The following is an 18,134-nucleotide window of genomic DNA, read 5'->3' as shown; positions in this document are numbered from 1 at the left end:
TCCTCCTCTGTGATTGGCCGAGGGCAGAGGGAGGGGGGAGTGTCTGGTTGCATCATGTGAAAGAGAGGGATGAAAGCTTATGGAGAAGGAGAGAGCGACAGAGGGAGAGAGAGACAGAGAGAGAGAGAGAGAGAGGGGAGATTAACAGTAGAAGGCAGGCGCAGTAGCAGACTCGTATATCCGCCAGAAGGAGACGGACGGTACCAGCTGCTAGCTAAGTTAGCCACAGTAGACAGTTAGCAACTAGCTTCAGAGTCCTAGCTCTGCATATATGAGGGAGTGAGCAGGAGAAGGAGGGGAGAGAGTGTGTGTGTATGTGTATGTGTGTGTGTGTGTGTGTGAGACTGACAACGTGTCGACGCTTTTGAGTGCCCGCTCGGAACGTCCCGAAGTGTCTCCGCGTGCTGGCGTGTACCTGCGTGTGCGTGCCGGTGTTCTCTGTGTGTGTGCGCGCGCGCGTGTGTGTGTGTGTACACACATATATATGTATAAAAACCCACCCATCTCACCCTCTTCCTCTTCCGACCGGCAGCGTGTCCGTTCAGTGTTGGTGTTTGAGGTTAGCAAGCAAAGAAGCACACCTATAAACACTCTCTGACAAGTCGACTGTTTACATTCGGTGTCCGGTTACTCGGCTAAGGAGGATTCACACCGTTTTTTTTTACTGACACCGACCAAGCACCAGCATGTGAGTACTGATGCCTAAAACGTGTATGAATGAGTAGCATGCTCTATGTGCGTGTGGCTGTTTGCTTTTTTTTTTACTTCCAGACAAACCATTTCCTTATTCCGCCTCTGTGACAGAATGACCAGATGATTAAAGTGTCCCGCATGTGTGCAGCTGACAGCGCGGTGACACATGTGTGGTGTCATTTCATAGCTGCTGCACAGTTGCTGCAACTTTTGTCTCTCCGAACCAAACACAACTACTCTGTTTAGAGTGTTGAACTTTCACAGTTTCTTATCCATTCATTGCTGGCAAACCTGTTATTACCTTGTCATAGCTGAGTCCACTGTGCACACAAGAACTTTTTGAGATTTTTTGAGATTAACCGTGGGCCTGCTTAACCAGATGGAGGCATTTAAAAGAGAAGGAGGATCTCAGTTTCCCGTTGTGCCTGTGACTAGGTGGGAGTAATTGTCTTGTTTACGTGCCGAAACTTGCAGATTGCACAAGATGCTTATGTTCCTCTAAGCCACACGTTAAAGGCGTGCGTGTAATGCAGAAATCCTAGTCTCTGCTCTTTCACCTTTGAACCCGTACATGTGTGTCCGTGGTGTCGGGAGTCATCCGACTGTTTGCTCATCCTCGAATCAACCTTTACTCCGCATCAGGCGGTGGTACATGCCCAACAGCTGCCCCATCCCGGAGCTCAGGGAGACCCAGTGGGAGCTGTGCAGTGATCAAGCAAAGGACATTTACTTTGATAAGTCATGAGCAGGACTCAGCGGTGTATTTCCTTGCAGAAGAATGCAGACAGTTGTCTGAGGCCTCTTAAAGTGAGTGTAGTGTCCTTGTGCGTTCGATGGACGAATTTCCTGTTTCAAAAAATGCCAAGAAAATGGACAGAAAATGTTCATGGCAAAGGGGATTCATTATTCAGACCTGAATACCACGAGAACCACTGAACAGGGTCCCAGAACCTCCCCTGCCAATCAAGTAGTGAATGAATATAACACCTCCTGATTGGCATGTGCTGCAATCACTGACTGTTTGGCTGCAATGCTTCATCTCACCACAGGAGGCGCTGTGAAGTATAGAAGCTTAAACGGTTTAATGCCATGAAAGCGACAAATTGTAGATGGCGTCAACCGTGCAGGCGCCTTAATATGGTTGGATTGTTTTTTTAACAGCTGCTGCCTGTGTTTGAATTACCAATATACACTTTCATCACTCAGTGTCCATCTTGTGCCGACACAGTATCCAATTTACAGTCGCGCGTCACTTCTACGCCAGCTCCAGGCTATGCCTACCGCAAAGCCTGACTTGCACCTTCCCAAAAATGTTACCACGCTTGGCAGTGCAGACCGTTGACCACTCTTTGTTCACATGTCTCAGTGTACCCAGACAAGGACAGAAAGTTCACCCGTGTTTAGCCTCCTACTCACCGTCCACTCTGTTCGGTGCCAGAATGATCTTGGTGAAAGTAACTGTCCATCCACATTTATTAACCTGCTATTGTCGCTATTGTGTGAAGTACAGAGTGAAACTCAGCACAGCTCAGCAGTCCCAGCCTAGCGTTGTAGTGGTGTAATTACAGAACAATGCCAACACGCCAGCGCACAGGTAATGCTCTGACCAGCGTAGCCCCCTACAGCGTAGGCTCCTTGTAGACGGGCTGAAGGAGTATAAACTAAGCTTTAGACTTTTAAGAACTTGTTCTTAGTTCCTGCTGTATGGATACACTTTAAAGTGGGTACAACTTACAAAAGGAACTATAAAAGTTCCTGTTGTCTGAAAGTGCCTGATCATATCTTTCTTGTGTAGCTCTTGTAAGGAACACACACTAGAACTCTAAAGAACAAATTTGTAGAAATTTCTTTCTTGGAAACTTCCAAAAATTTGAGGCCTTGATCTTCTCAGAAGGACAGTTGCACTCAAAGTCATAGCAGTTGACAGGAGAGAATTTGTTGATCATTTGCTGTCATTGCAATAAGATCAAGATAAAAAAAAAGACACTTTTAATAATCACATACACCTTGACAGAACCTTTACTTTACTGCCATGCTTTGTAATGCACTGACACTTAAGTTTAGGCTGAATCATGCAGGATGCCAGGAGATATGGGGCAGGTCAGATAGTGATAATGTATTTTCAGAAGCAAGGCTTTACTGATATGTTTATAATGCTGTGCTATAAGGAGGCATTTTGGACTTCTTGCACTTCCTTATAATATAGGATGTTAGAGAATAGTGCGGAGAAACCTCAAGTGTTTTGCATGTGCTGTGCCGTTGCATGTGTGGGTCTAGTTATCTGATGTTGAGGGTGGCACAACGTTTGACAAAGCAGATGATAGATATTTTAAAAAGAGAATAAGATGGTGACGGTGCCTCTGGGCTGTCAGCTAATTGAGGTTCTGACACGTTGTTAGGGTTCTTCAGAAATGAAGAGCACGTTTCCTAAAGCTAGGGCATCATCCAGATATCTGCCAGTAGGCAAGTAGTAAACAAAGATGAAAGTTGGACTTGGTCCAACCTTTGCTGACGTTTTCTGAAGTTTTTTTTAAAAGTTCAAAGACCCTTCCTGATAACCTTAGGTTATATAGGCAGCAAATGATTTCACAAATAATTTCTTATGCAGACAGGTAAATCTAAAACAAACATTTTTCATAACAATGGGCTTTAAATGAATCATAACTTGGCGTTCCTTTCTTCAGTGAGTAATTTTTAGCGGACTGCAGTCAATTTATGGAAACCACCGCTCTCTCCGCCCTTCTGTTACACAATTTAAGAAATTCGTCCCTTGCTACTCTTTATCGCTGCTCTCATTACAACACAAAGCATGAATTCAAATCATAATCTCTTAAAAAAACTGAAAAAAAGTCCACGTCCTTGATAGATAATCAAAATTTAAATCAATTCCAGACTTCTACTTAACCGCTGCAGCCCATTCATGTGAATCATTTAAGAATTATGTGGATAAATCCTGTTCTTCCAACATGTTGCACATGTTAAAGGGCCAGTGTGTTACAGCAGGAGGTTGGAGCATCTTGTTGACTCAGCTGGCAAAGTGGCTCATGCAGAGTGATAGTGAAAGTCGAAAGCAAAATGCAGCTCTGACAGTGGTCTCAGTTCACCACAAAGGATACTCAGCCACGTTTACGTCTGATTGAGTAACAGCACACACTTGGGTTCATTTATGAAGGAGTTCAGTCAGTGAAATAAATGTCTTATCGGAGACTTATCATTTTATTGCCTCGTTGAAGCATTTGCCGTGCCCATTTAAAGGATGTGAGTATTTATTTCTTGAGCATTGTGCATTCAAGCCCATGGTCTACCTTTCCACAAGCTCAATATTTTAACCTTTGTGGCCACTTTTTAGTCCAGTCACAAGTCTTTGTTTTGCCTACAGAATCAGCTTTGGTAACCTCGTTCCTGCTGTTGGAGCTTGTGCTGCTGAGGATAAATTAGCTCCTTTTAAACCCCATCCTTTTTGTCCCTCACCGCTCTGGCACAGCCGATCCTAACGTAATACTTTCTCGCAACCTAAATTCCTCCTTAATTCCTATATGGTCTTCTTGAAGTATAGCAGTTTTTAGGTGAGTAACAGTCTGACTTGCCCTACTTTACTCTGCCTGCTTGGTGTTGGTGAGGCTTTGACCGAAGTTATTTTGAAGTGTTGGGGGAATGAGGACACAAACTGAGCCTTAGCCGTGATTATAGTTTGGTTACGTTTACAGCGAACAGCAAACTTTTAGTTTTTAGAAAAATATGACGTGCTTTCACGCTTCAGGAGGTCTGGTCTGTCCCAGTTTACGCACTTCTTTCTGCCTATCAGGTCAGAGACAGGTAGGACGGAGGAGACTCGCTGAGGTGGAAGAAAGAAAGGAGGGAGGTAGGAAGGGAGTGTGGATGAGTGCACATTCGTTTCTCTCTTTTTTTTTTAAGGCTTAAAGGGAATCGACTTTATCTCCAGTTTAGCATGGGTAATGTTTGTGTGACTGTGTGTTGTAACTTGTTTGATACAGACACAGTCACACCGTGAGACCGGTGATCACAGGTGATGAAGTCATTCATTGTTTTGTGCATTAGAAGTGCAGCAAACCCTGCCCGACCTGTCACTCGGCTCATTACAACCATTTGTGTATATAATTAATACTTTTAAATGCATCCAAAGTTTCCAAGTTACCAGTTGAACTATTAAACACAACAATGAGTCCAAACACACAGTACCATCTACATGCAGTGTTTTAGCAGTGAAGAGAAAAAGCGTAACACATGCTTTCAAGCTATTAGATAGGATCTTTGTTTACCATGATGTATCCTGCACAGTTTTAGCAAAGATCTGCACGAAGCAATGCCAAGTGAGTTCAGAACTATCAAAGAAGGTCTAGATACTAAGGCTGGGTAAAAAGAAAGATCCAGTATTGATTCATCACCAGCCTTGGACCAGTTCTTTGTTGTTTTTTTGTAATAAACACCATTTCCTGCGTCTTCCTGATCCAAACTAGAACAGAAACTACAATTTTATGAGCACTGTCAGGTCTGAAATCTGATGTGTGGCAGCATTTTTGGCGTCATAGAAGAGCTGTAGAGATGGCTGCAAGATGCGCCCGTGAGAGGTGAAGCATTGTGGAGATACCACACATCTCTGAAACCGATGCCAACATTAGTTTGTTGTAACCCTCTTTCATAAATGAGGAACATAGATTTAAAGGTGAAATATCTCTTTTACTGAACTGATTTGATTCAAGGAGGCAGCTGCGATGCCCATCCCTACTAGATGCAGATAGATACTGTAAGTCGCAGAGGAGAGGAGATAGTATCACGTCATGCCTCTCTTTTAAGATAATATCAAATGCAGAACATCATGTTGTTTTCCTGCCCTGATAGCCCTGAATGATTAGCTGTAAAGCATGAGAAGGTAGACTCCAGTATTGCAGAGGCAGGCAGACAGCCCGGTGCATGTACCTGCGCCATGACTTGCCAAACAGGGCAAAGGTGAAGCTGCGAAAAAAGCGAGTTATGTGTGTTTCTGTGTCACAACATCGCAGACAAAACGGACCAGAACTTTGATCTCTATGAAGTTAATGTGTGAACCGGATTGTCACCGATGTGCTTTTAAGTTTCCCAGCAAACACGGGCTGCTCTCAGTAGTCTCCGACCTTTAACCTCGAACAGACAAGCGTTTGATATGATTTTGCTGAGTTGCGAGATTTGCACCGAAGTTTCTGGACAGATATAGTTTTTTCTGAGGACAGGTTTTTGTGCTCGTGCCTTTGTGTGGCTGCTTAGACTCTCGGGGACTGAAAGCTTTAGAAACTGACAACAGGAAGACAAAAGGTCACCGAGTACGTTTGGCATGAAACGTCTACATTCCATCTTGGCCTTCCAGCGATAATTTCATTCTTGGGTTGTGGCAGTTTTATAACTGATGTTCACGGTTGGGGAGGGAAGGAGTTACAGTAAAGTTTTAACAGTTTATAGTGCTGTCAGGTGTCTTCGAGTGTGTCTTGGCGTACACCTGGAGGAAGACCTAACCTCATTAAATACAGGTAAACTGCCAAAATTAGAATCCCTGTGAAATGGCCGATCTAGTAGCTATTTACATTCCTTGAAACAGCTAGAGGGACCGCTTCCCTCCCCTGAGGAGAGACTCAGGGGGAGGGAAGAAAGTATTTCATTGAAAGCAAAATTAGTATACGCCCCCAAGTGCAGGAGGAGTCAATAATACTGAAATTGCTCTAAAAAGCCATTAAGAATACAAACAAAACTACTTTTTTGGTCACTTTTGTGCAATATATTACTACATAGTTAACATTCTGTGTAGTGCAATACATACACCGATCAGGCATAACATTATGACCACCTTCCTAATATTGTGTAGGTCTCCCTTGTTGCCTCCAAAACAGTTGTGACTCATCATATTAATGGACATGGTCCTTCTGAGGGTGTCCTGTGGTGTCTGGAAACAGGATGTTGTTAGTGGGGGCCTTTGGGTCCTATGGGTTGAGGGGAGGAGTCTCTGTGGATCATCCCACAGATACTTGATCAGTTTGGGATCTAGTGAATTTGGAGGCCAGGTCAACACCTTGTGCTGTTCTTCATGTTTTTTTGAGTTGTTCCTAAAGCGTTTTTGTGTGTGTGCATCCTGCTGGGGATGGCTGCTGCCATCAAGGAGTGTCATTGCTATGGGGTGGGGGTGCCTGGTCTGGTCTAGGTGGGTGCTACATGTCTAAGTAACATCCACATGAATGAATGCCAGGTCCAAAAGTTTCCCAGAAGAACATTGTATTGTCACAAGATGGTCAATGTTATTCACTTCTCTGATCATAATGTTGTGGCTGATCGGTGTATAATATAAAACACTCCTTATAGTCTTTTGAGTTCCCATCTAAAGGTTTGCAATAACGAGCAGCTTAGAACTGGTTTCCAGCTTCCACATTGAACCTCGTGTAACTAAATAATTCGCTTCAGACAGATTTTCAGGGTTTCACTTGTTGCCTGGGAAGCTCAGAGATCTGTGATTACGCTCACAATGATTAAAACCACATGACTCAGACATTTAAATATCTTTTAGTATCTTACAAACATGTATGTAAATTACTGATGAAATATTTGAAGTAAAACTGGTTCAGTATTGAAACAAGAACGCAACTCTGTTAGTCCTCGTATTTTCTTGGACTTAGCCAAAGGCAAAGGTCACATTCCTGTGGGGGACCTTTAAAGGACTGTTAAAAAGACCACAGGGTTTTTTTTTTTTGCTTAAGGCCTCTGTAGACATTTACCCTTCTTAAACACCATTCATTAAATAAAACTTTGTGATCAATTAAAACAGGCTGTTTCGTCCGTATATATGGTGTCTAATGATATTAATTCTTTTTTGATACCACTTGTGAACATTTTTATTGTGCCAAGAAGTTTAGGACCTCAGCAGTAAGTCACATCTGGCAGACACTAGCTCATGGGTGTCTGGTGTCTGGTTTAGTAATGTGTAATCAATACAGAGCGATTCCGTGCATTGTGAAGCTAAGCGATCACATGACTCTTCCGATCTCTGACCTAGTTACTGGTGATTAGACAAAACAGATCCTTCTCGAAAGAGTTTGGAAGTATGGAAAAAGTGATTTGGATGCCATTGATCTCCATCTGTTAAAAGAAGTAACACATGTCTTTGTCCTGCTTCTTTCTCTGCAAATACAGTGGACACAACAACATCAACAGGACAGTTAAATTCAACGTATTCCTGTTTACTTCAACAGCAAATAACTTTAACAGCTTTTTGTGTGGATTGTTTCAGTGTGGGTTATATGGTATCTTGTCTACCCTGTGGGCGAGTGTGTGTTTGCGATTGTGTGTGTGTGTGTATTGAGGCGGTCTGTTTGAGTTATCAGATGGAGTTTGAACAGAGTGACTGAAGTGATGTCAGTTAATATTTGACACGAGTCAATACTTAGACAGTTCACATCTGTAAACCGATCAATCAGCCTCTCGTGATTAAAAGACATTGATCTCCAACTCGTCACTGTGTCTGGTTAGCGTGACCACACAATAAAACCACAGTTTGTAGCAGTGTTTAAGACACTAATAGGCGGTTTAGACTTCTGTGTCAATTTGACGGCATAGCTATGGTGACAGCCCACGCCCTAGCACCGTAACTGACGTGAACCTCCGCAGAAATGTAACGACGTGCCATGTTGGCGCAGAGCGCAAGAGCTGCGATTGGTCCACTTGGTAGTACCGTGCTTTGGTTTTTCCAGCTGCCTCTCCGTCTCCGCAATTTCGGATTCATTGTTTTGGATCAATAAAGATGGAACACATCGAGGAGAGGTTTACAGAGGAGGTTTGGAGATACAGACGTTTGTATGCCTCGTCTTCGGTGAAATTTTGTTAAAATTTTGGTGAAAGTTTCAGTCGCTATTGTTGAAAGTGAAGCAGGAAGTAGAAACAAAAATTAACCCGACTGGCAAAAACGACACAGCGTTTTTACAGAATGAGAGAGACTGACGAGTGCACGAGTATAAATGCCTCGCACCGGTGTAGGCTATGTGCATAGGTACTCTAAATAAGCCTTAAGGTGAATATTGATGGCAGCAATCTACCATTTGTTGGTCTTCTGACTGGTCGGCTGACCACCAACCAGAGGGCTCCTACTCTTAGTCAAGTCATGACTTCCTATGTTTGTTACTGTTACAAGGTTAGACAAACAATAGTAAAAGAAAAATGCTGAAAACCTGCGATAATGGAGTCCAGGATGAAAAAGCGAATGTTAGCAACCATGCTAATGTTAGAAGCCATTGCCAAAAAAGAAAGACAGGTCTTTTCAAACAAGTTTTTAGTTTTTATCTTTTGATACTCATTCATTCATTCATTCATTCATCTTCTGTAACCGCTTGTTCCTGTGAAGGGTCGTGGGGTCTGCTGGAGCCTATCCCAGCTGTCATCGGGCGAGAGGCAGGGTACACCCTGGACAGGTCACCAGTCTACTGCAGGGCTAACACAGACGGACAGCCATTCACACTCACACCTACGACCAATTTAGAATCACCAGTTAACCTAATGAGCATGTCTTTGGACAGTGGCAGGAAGCTGGAGTACCTGGACACAGGGAGAACATGCAAACTCCACACAGAAGGGCCCAGTCGGCCCATTGATTCGAACCAGGGACCTCCTCGCTGTGAGGCATCAGTGCTAACCACCTCGCAACTGTACCGCCCCTTTTGCCATACTCACACCTGTTAATTTGACGTTTTTAATGTTTCAGGAAGACAAATACGAGTTTCAATGTTAATTAAGTCTATGGGTTTTCCCATGTGAATGGTCTGCTGCATTGTTTGTCTAACATAGAAAAGATAAGATAAGATAAGAAAAACCTTTATTTGTCCCACAATGAGGAAATTACAGTAACATAGGACGTCGGGACTTAAGAAACGATCCGTCTGGTTGGTGATTGGCCGACCAATCAGAAGGCCAATAAAGATTAAATTACTTCCGCCAGACCTTTTATCAGTCAGAGTTACATGTCATTTCACTCAGTATTTGATTCTGCTCTGAACTTATCACATGTTGTCATGGTATGCTTTAATGCTGTATCATTATTAACCACTGAGAGTGGACTTTGGTCTTGCTGTAGGAGGAAGGAGGAAGATAGTTTGTTAATGTTTGTTTTAAGACAGCAAAATGAGATTGAGCCTTTTGTTTTTTATTTCCTGTTCACGTTGATTCTACATGGATTACGGTGGACCTGAGTGCTGCATATATGAGTCAACGACAAACGCTGCCTGAATCATCTCACATGCTCATTCTTCGTTGCTTGGTATATTTCACTCTGACAAATCTGTGAGGCTTCTTGTTTTTTCTGTGTGTCTTGTTTTTCTGATATACAGTAGCTGGGTTGACAGTTCTGTAAATAATAGGTAATCTTGTTTTTTGTTTTTTTTTACCATCAATCAGTCAGGGAACACTTAATGCTCGCACAGAGCTTTCTGAGCTGCATTTCTAAAGTGCTCTTCACATTTCAAATGGGTTACAGGTCTTTGCTTCCTCTCTGTTTTATGAGTCCAGGCCCTCAGAATGGACCAAGACGTCCTCCTGTGAACCTGATACAGCATGTTTGTTGGAATGGTCTCCGCAGCCACAAGTTTAACCATTTATTTGGGTTATTTCGCTTCTAAAACGAGGGCCCAAGGACTTGATCTAATAAAGATAGGTTGTATTTATTTTGTACTAACCAGAGTAACATCTGAAGCCTAGTTACCGATGTGACACTCACGCGCCAGAACCAAAATTACACTCAGATTGTACTGCTACAGCTGGAACGTCTCATCAGCTGACATTCCTTTCGTGCCACAACTGAGCCTTAACTTTGCCTCGTTGCATTCTGGCAACGCAGATCGCCCATTTTGTTGTCGGATGCAGGGAAACGGGAAGGAAGCGGTAGCGAGGAACACTGCAAAGCTGCGGAAAAGTGGTATCAAAAAAGAAAATACACGTTAGAATGAGAGTGGGATAGAGAGGGTTAAAGAGACAAAAGCTAAGAGATGAGATGACAAATAGCGTCAAACAATGGCCTTTGTTTTCTGTGGTTTGTTCAAGTCTGACATTAAATTATGCCGTTCTGTCCTTCAGTCAGAAAAGGCTGTATGGCTGCAACACAGAGGCAATCACTGCAGCGGATAAGAATTAACAGCATTAGTGTAGTAACTAAGCTTCAGGCCCGGTCACCGTCCATTCATTCGCATGCAGCGTGCATGCAAAGCCACCACTGTGAGCTCCGTTTCAGGTCAGGATGTTTCGTTCCTCTGCATGTGACCGTCGTCTCCCAAAAGATTTATGAGGAGTTTTTGGAGATCAAAAAGAATTTTACATAACGGATCACATCTTTAATGAACCATTAGGCCGCTAGCTGCCGATGCTTTCATGTCTTTCTCTGCACATTTATGCTCCTAAATCAGTGTACGTTGGTGCAGCTGTGAGAAAAACCTTATAAGATTAATACTAATTGACAAGTAAATTTGCATTTGATATCCATACAGGAGTGTGGGTTAAGTATAGTAGAGATTGAAAAACATGAAACAGTAGTTGTTGCGTATGCACATTACAAACTCTTCGTACTGCAGCTAAGACTCTCCCTAGTCTTGATTTATAATCCTTAAATTTTAGGTTATATTTAGCCTGTCTTTCACACACAGCATATTTAAGATCTAACCAACAGGGCAATTCATTTGCAGCTTTTCCACATGCATTTCATACACAGTCAATCAATCAAATAAACAAACAAGCCAAGGAAACAATAAGTGCATGGGCACATAGTCACATCAATCACAAAATCCGTGCTCATTAAGATCAATAAAATCAGTAGTTGAAATCCAGTAAATCAACAAACCCCATGGATAAATAAATCCAAAAAATAAATAGATAAAACCTTCATCTAAAATGAGTGGGGTCTGTGTTTAAAAGCTTAACCCTTAGATGCACAAAAAATGACCCCACGGGTTGTTAGTCTTCAAAATCTTTAAAATGAAAAGTTGTAATATATTCATATTCCAGGTGTTCCTCATAAAACATGTTCGTGACATGAGGCCATTTGCATTTTTATTTATTTTTTCATTCATTTTAAGAAATTGCAGTTTTTGTATCACTACCCCACTTTTCCACAAGTGGGGTCAAAAATTACCCCAAGCAGTTCCTGTGGAATCTTCTATGAACCTTTAAGTCTTAGCAACTCTGACTGTCCCACTTACACATCTGATGTCAGCAGTCTCACCACCCAGGAGGTCATTTTTACACAGCAACATACATGTAAGTATTATCTCCATTTATGAACTTATTTTTCATTAACAGATTATAATGTGTGATCAAATTAGTGATCAAATGTGTGAAATGTGTGATCAGATTAGCCTACTTTGTTGTTAGCTAACAGTATTGTATTTAGGTAGGTAACACAGTATTGTGTTAGCTAACAGTAGATAGCAGTATTGTTAGCTAACAGTAGTTAGCTAACAATACTGCTAACAACATGTTTGGTTACAGTTTTCCCCTCTTTTCCCCTGTCTGTGGCTACTCTTCGTCCCTCCATGTTTGTGCATTCAGCACCTCTTCTATTATATTATCAGACATGAACAGCTTCCATGCATCTATTGGGGAGACAGTACTAAACCCAGGTGCAGGCCCTGGCCGACTACTTAGAATATTGTGGCTTGGTGTTTTAGCCTGGCTGGGAGGTAACTCTGCCCAGTAATATCCATTTCCTCTTCAGAGGACTCCTCTGTGTCTGACTGGCCTTCTTCAGTGGGGGGACAATAGTCTGGGTCCTCTACATCTGAGATGTAGAACAATACTGTTATCTACTGTTAGCTAAGACAATACTGTGTTACCTACCTAAATACAATACTGTTAGCTAACACAATACTGTGTTACCTACCTAAATACAATACTGTTAGCTAACAACAAAGTAGGCTAATCTGATCACACAATTCATACATTTGATCACTAATTTGATCACACATTACAATCTGTCAATGAGAAATATGTTCATAAATGGAGATAATACTTACATGTATGTTGCTGTGTAAAAATGACCTCCCGGGTGGTGAGACTGCTGACATCAGATGTGTAAGTGGGACAGTCAGAGTTGCTAAGAATTAAAGGTTCATAGAAGATTCCATAGGAACTGCTTGGGGTAATTTTTGACCCCACTTGTGGAAAAGTGGGGTAGTGATACAAAAACTGCAATTTCTTAAAATTAATGAAAAAATAAATAAAAATGCAAATGGCCTCGTGTCACAAACGGGTTGTGCATCTAAGGGTTAATTATTAAAGACTAGACCTGATCATTCTGAAACTGGAAAGAGTTTCAGTTCAACTGTCTGGTAAGAAGATGTTGAGAAATATCCAGACACGCTGTCCTCACATGTCCCCGACCATGGAAGCAAATGGCCTCATGACACAAACATGTTTTATGAGGAATACCTGGAATATGAATATATTACAACTCTTCGTTTTAAAGATTTTGAAGACTAACAACCCAGTTTATTGCAAAAATGCACTGATTTTAATTGGGGTCATTTTTGACCCCACTCGTGGAAGAGTGTAGGTATTGGTAGGTTGTGCATCCAAGGGTTAATAGCAGAAGATATAAAAGACTTTACGTAACGATTTGTCCTACTGATGGGCACATTAAAGCGACGACCGGAAGGCAGCAATAAAAACCCGGTCGACAAAATGTGATCTGGTTGGCTGGTTATTGATTTTACTCTCTGAGCGGCTCGTTCCTCCCAGATCGTGCCCAAATTCTTCTGCTCAGTGGCAGTCGTTGAACCAGCAGGTAAAGGAAAATGTTGACTTTTGTAATGAGATATCAGGCAAATCAGTCTTTCGAGGAGCGTATTTATGCGTCAAAGCTGCCCAATGGAGCAACGCAACTGCAGTCATATGGGACTTTTTTATTTGCCCTTTCCTCTCGTAGACTTGCAGTTTTGTCTGAGAGTCTTCTGGCCCTCCAGATCTTGTAACAGTACCCCTTGAAGGCCACGTCCTAATGGTGAGACAGTGAAAAGTTCCACCTGGAAGCACTTTGGAGTCTTTTTACAGCCGTCCACTGCACCGTAGACATCAGCTTGTCTCACACCAGATCCCCAGTTTCTCAGTGTTTGAGCTCAATGATGTCTGAAGCAAGAAGTGAAGCAGGAAACAAAAATGAACCCAACTGGCAAAAAAGACACAGCCAGCTAGCCGACTAGAGATTGGGTGACGTTATTACAGAGCGAGCCAGACTGACGAGCGCACAAGTGTAAATGGCTGGCACTGGCGTAGGCTGCATGCGTAGGTTACAGCGTCTAGGTCTGCTATGTGGCAAAGTCGCTTTTGTGTAGATGCAACGTATTGTTTTAAGTGTTTTCATTGTGTCCATCCATCTCCGTTGTAATTTAAAGTGGTGATCATTTATGCCAGTGTCATCCGTGAGTAGTTCCCACTGGAAAGGAGAGCTCGAGTTGAAGAATTATCTTCTAATCACTTGCCCTCCGGTCTTGGTGATCTAGTAGCTCATCAGTCTGTCCCCGTATTCAGCTCCTGCAGTGTGAGATATCGCTTATGCCATAGTAGACAAGCTTTATGCAGCTACTGATAAAAGGGGAACCTCTTTATGGCTCCATGTAACCGGATTAGCACGATAAGTTTTATTTGTTTGTGGGAACATTTCTGTGAGACGTCTGCACACTTTTCACTGCGTTCCACCCGCTGCATGAGGCTGAAGATCAGAGGCGCAGCTTGTCAACGGGCTAAGCAGGGAAGTGCCGGGGGGCCCCCCAGGCCAGTAGGGGGCCACCTGAGGACTGACAAACTACAAAGTACATAAGCGGCAATGCGGTCTCAATGACAGTAGGAGACCTCCGTGAGGGGTCCCTCCTGACACAGCTCTGTTTAAAGTGGTTAAGCATGACACTTCGAAATGCAAAAGGGTTATCCCTCTGGGAGTGGAAAAGGAAATAAAAAGAAAGAGGAAGAGAGAGATCCGAATAAAATAACTTCCACTAGCATTATGCCTCTCTTTGACGGTTCGTTAAACTTCCTCAGGCCCTATTAGACACTAGAATCACCTCTATTGAATGCTGTCCCATCGTGTGCTGAGCAAGGGTTAAAAGTAAATAACGCCCTAGAGGTTTAGGTTTAGGTTTAGGGGTAGATTGAGCTGTGCTGTTGGCAGCAACTCATGATCTTACACATCTTTAAGTGGCAACCGCAAGTATCAAACAGGAAGTGATTGTGCACAGTGCCACGTGGCATAGAGAGTGATTTATTTTATACAGCTTGAGTCCTGAAGTGTAATATAAACTACATGTTTTAGGTTTTGGATTTTATTTTTCCCCTTTGAAGGCCCAAATAGGTCTATATCTTCCACATTTTAGTCTCTATTGGCTGCAGTGTTGGTATTTGACCAGAACGTGGCAGCAAAGCACTGTGATTGAGGTACGAGCTTGCAGTGAAGCCAGAAGAAGAAGCCTCAGTCTCAGTGTCAGTGTGAAAGCTGCCAGTTTCCACACTCTGAATGAGCCACTCACGTCTAGTTAAGGTACCTGTGAAACTATTTGCATCTCCGTGAACGTGTCTGCGTGTTCATTTATAGCTTTTGTTCACCTGTGACACTCGCATAGGGGTGTGCTGAAAAAAAGGGATGCTGCCTCAGTAATTGTGTCTGCTCAGGGAGCTGCAGATGGTAAATGCCGTCATCAAACCGTAATGGTAGTGTTAGGTGTGATGACTGGTGTGTCTGTTAAATGGTTTTTATTGCTCGAAAAACCAAGTGATTTCTCAGAGGAAACGCAGCCTGGGAAATGGTGTCTCTTGTTTTGTGTTAATGCTGTTTCCTCTGCCTGTAGCTGCTACACCTATAGAGTTGTGTGGTATTTTTCTTTTTTTGTTTCTTACTGCAGCTAGTTGCATTTAAATTAACATTGAAAAGCCTTCAAATGCAACTGATGACGTTCTCAAAATCATAGTTTGTGTGATTGAATGTGCAACTTCTTAGATAATTATTGCTTTCATGTTATTGCTATAATTTGGGAGGGGGGGCCCCACAAACACACCAGACACTGATTGCCTTTAATTAGACACAGCTGATTGGCTGCTGGTAGGCAGGGCAGCCGCTGATTGGCTCATTTATGAAAATTATACCTTCTTGAGTCAAATATATGACTTTATAAACATCAACAAGCTCCTCCTCTAGACATATGTAAGTAGCCTCTTTCATTAGTCTAGAAATTATAATAGATAGGAAGTGTTTATTGTGATAATTTATTTTGTAATGACCAGCTTTGGCAGTTCCCCCCCATATTTAACCAAATACTAATTCTAACTGTCTAGACAGTTCTTTAGGTACACTAGTGGAAACACATATATTCTAATACAACAGTCCTGCAGTAAATCTAAAGCTGGGGACACACTACAGCTTTGACAGTCTTTACAGATTTTATAAAGCGTACACACTAACAGACTGGCTTCAGCAGATTTTTTGTACAGGCACTGCCACAACCCCATTAGCCTTTCCTCCATTTCTGTGTTCACCATCGTCGTTTTCCCGCTACTTCCCACCGTCTTCTGACGCTACTTCCTGTTTCTCCATTCTCTCTTTTTCATTGGCTGTTGGCGGCACGTGTTTTCGCAGTTGGCTCGGTTATCGGTTCATCACCCGATTGCGTCCAGATTCGGCTCAAAAAAGTTCAAGCGTGTTTGATTGACTGCGACTGAGGTCGGGTCGGGTCTCTTGGCCGCACACACTAACAGATTTTTGTGCCAGCTATCCTTGCAGACTTGGTGCAGACTTTGCCCAGCTGCACTAGTTGTACAAAAATCTTAGTGTGTGTGCTTAGCTGTACTTTCGGAAACATTGTAAGAATTGTGATCATTTTGCAGTTGTAGATTGTGGTGCTGTTGAACTGGATTGATTTGAACATTAAGTGTTTCTGTTACTTAGCCCACTGACTACAATGGGGTTGCCATAATAATGGAAACACAACACACTTCAGTACTACTATAAACCACAGCTTCCAAAATAAAAACACAGTTGATTCACACATTCTCAATGCAGTAACCTTCATGAAGCTAAGATTAAGTGCATTCTGTTATATAAGAATGCGTTTGTGTTTACTAGTGTACCTAATGATCTGGCAAGTGTAGATCGACTCACACAGTCTTTAAAGGGCGTCAATACGGTGGCCGTTGTAAAGCTGCAGCGTGTTTTCTCCTTGCTGTCCCGTCAGCAGATTGCTCGTCTGAAACGGCATCAGAAGTCCAGCAGTCCTTCTTCCACATATTTTCATATCGACTAAAGTCTCGGGACTCGAACTGTGTGCACACTGTACAGGTTTTTCCTCGCTGAATACTAATCCAGAATTCCTTGTGACTATCGGTACAAGGCCAATTAAAAATGTGGAGAGAAAATGCCACGCTGTTCAAAGGCACATACACACACACAAGCCTCAGCAGCAGCAGCAGTTTAAGACCTGGGGCTTTAGTAGATTAAATCTCTCTGAATAGAGCTCACACCTCTTGGTTTTTTGACGCATTATCATCTTTTTATTTTTTTTCTTGAAAGCATGTTTGTTCAGCTGAGAACCTGAAATTGTCTGTTTCCTTCTCTTGCTAATAAGTTTTACAGGCGTTGATTGTCTCACGTCTAACGTTTCTTCTCTCTCTTCCTCCCAGGATGTTGAAGTACGCTGTGGTCCAAGGCGGCCTGGGCATGCTGGCCGTCAGGAGGGCATGCGTCCTCTCCCGATTTACCCACTCTTCCCCGAAGAACGAGTACCGACCAATAAAAAAAGTCATGGTGGCCAACAGAGGTAAACCCCACCACCCCACTCTATCCGAATAGTAATAATTCACCACAGAAGAAGAGAAGCAGTTCCATTAAATTAAACACACTTTAACTCTGTTTCATTTATAATGTACGAAAAAAAAGTTATGACATTTGCAGGCTTCCTCAGGCAAGAGGAGAGTCTTAATTTTTAATGGCCGGCGTTTAGTCTGCAGTGGTACATGCTAATATTTAAGCAGCCATTGTATGTGGGTGGTAGCTTTGTTTAATTTAGCCCAAAAGCAGCGATGATGTTGGAAACAGATCCTCATTGGACGTCAGGAAGTTGAATATTAAAATCTATTTACTGTCACAGATGTACGTACAGGTTTAAATGCGAAACTAAGATTGGCTCACAAACTTTTTTTATTTATTTATTCCTCTCTGAGGTTTTGAGGCCTGAATGGAAACATAATTATAGAGTTTTCCAAACACAAAGCAGTGAGCAGTACGGTAGTTACTCGCAACACCAACATCCGTCCAGAGAGGCTGTTGGCGAGCTATTAGTGACTCCTCTCAGGTGACGAGGAGTATTTGACTGACAAATAAACGTATTCATGCGTTTCATCCTAACTGCCTTTCAGAGCCTCCCAGTATATCCATTCCTGTGGACACATTT

At 42.5% G+C, this 18,134-nt stretch overlaps 1 protein-coding gene across 1 annotated transcript in view; it reads left to right on the top strand.

Moving 5' to 3' along the window:
• pcxb (pyruvate carboxylase b) overlaps nucleotides 1–18,134 on the top strand; it is a 307,177-nt gene continuing 289,043 nt past the window's right edge. The window contains exons 1-2 of the mRNA XM_084546125.1: nucleotides 1–688; nucleotides 17,365–17,501. Of these exons, the coding sequence (XP_084402251.1) occupies nucleotides 687–688; nucleotides 17,365–17,501 (139 nt within the window). The 5' untranslated portion in view covers nucleotides 1–686. The remainder of the gene's footprint in view (nucleotides 689–17,364; nucleotides 17,502–18,134) is intronic.

This window comes from Chelon labrosus, assembly GCF_963514085.1.
Source record: "Chelon labrosus genome assembly, chromosome: 1".
NCBI lineage: Eukaryota > Metazoa > Chordata > Actinopteri > Mugiliformes > Mugilidae > Chelon > Chelon labrosus.
Note: the sequence above shows the minus strand (reverse complement) of the source record. Positions and strands in the feature narration are given on the sequence as shown.